This window comes from Chaetura pelagica, unplaced genomic scaffold (genome assembly GCF_000747805.2).
Source record: "Chaetura pelagica isolate M959 unplaced genomic scaffold, ChaPel_1.0 scaffold455, whole genome shotgun sequence".
Classification (NCBI taxonomy): Eukaryota; Metazoa; Chordata; class Aves; order Apodiformes; family Apodidae; genus Chaetura; species Chaetura pelagica.
The window spans coordinates 298396-299291 of record NW_009953483.1 but is presented as its reverse complement, the minus strand read 5'-3'; the positions used below and the strand labels follow the sequence as shown (position 1 = coordinate 299291).

The window sequence follows — 896 nt, the reverse complement described above, 5'->3', positions numbered from 1 at the left end:
GCCTGCCGCCCCCCGCCCGCTTCAGCGGCTCCCAGTTCCTGGCCCCCCCCGTCGCCAGCCCGGGAGGGCAGCTGAGCGCCAGCATGCAGCTCCAGAAGCTGAACAACCAGTACTTCAGCCACCACCCTTACCCTCACAGCCACTACATGCCGGACTTGCACCCCGGCAGCCACCAGCTGAACGGCAGCAGCCAGCAGCAGCATTTCAGGGACTGCAACCCCAAGCACGGCGGCGGCGGCAGCGGGTTGCCGCCCGCTGTCCCCCACGTCCCCGCGGCAATGCTGCCGCCCAATGTCATAGACACTGACTTCATCGACGAGGAGGTCCTCATGTCCTTAGTCATCGAAATGGGGCTGGATCGCATCAAGGAGCTTCCCGAGCTGTGGTTGGGACAGAACGAGTTTGACTTCATGACAGACTTCGTTTGCAAACAGCAGCCCAGCAGGGTGAGCTGCTGATTCATTTAAAACAAACAAAGGACTTTCTATCGGTGCGAATGAAAACATTCCCCTAGACACGGTGTCTCACTTTTCAGGGCTTGAAAAGGTGAGAATCTGGAAAGCAGAGTCAACTATGCGCTTGTATAAATTTTATTTTTTTTTTGCCCCTTCCTTAAACCGCTGCAACTTTTTTTTTCTTTTTTCTTTTCTTTTTTTTTTTTTTTTTGTAGCTTTGACATTCACGTCCCCTCCCGTAGTAATAATTTCTAGCCAACTCTGCCTTTTTCTGTTGGTAACCCCCGTCCCCTCCTCACACTCTTAATTTCCTCGCAGTAACGTGCCCATAATTCCCACAGTGCTGAACTGTTAGATATTAATCTTGTCAAATTGCTTAATCTTGTGGATTTTGTAAGCGATGATTTCCAAGTACTTGAACTGCATTCGAATTCTGAGTGA

At 51.1% G+C, this 896-nt stretch overlaps 1 protein-coding gene across 1 annotated transcript in view; it reads left to right on the top strand.

The window, feature by feature from the left end:
- CITED2 (Cbp/p300-interacting transactivator, with Glu/Asp-rich carboxy-terminal domain, 2) overlaps window positions 1-458 on the top strand; it is a 1460-nt gene extending 1002 nt beyond the window's left edge. The window contains exon 3 of the mRNA XM_009998542.1: window positions 3-458. Within this exon, the coding sequence (XP_009996844.1) occupies window positions 3-458 (456 nt within the window). The remainder of the gene's footprint in view (window positions 1-2) is intronic.
- The last annotated feature ends 438 nt before the right edge of the window (window positions 459-896 follow it).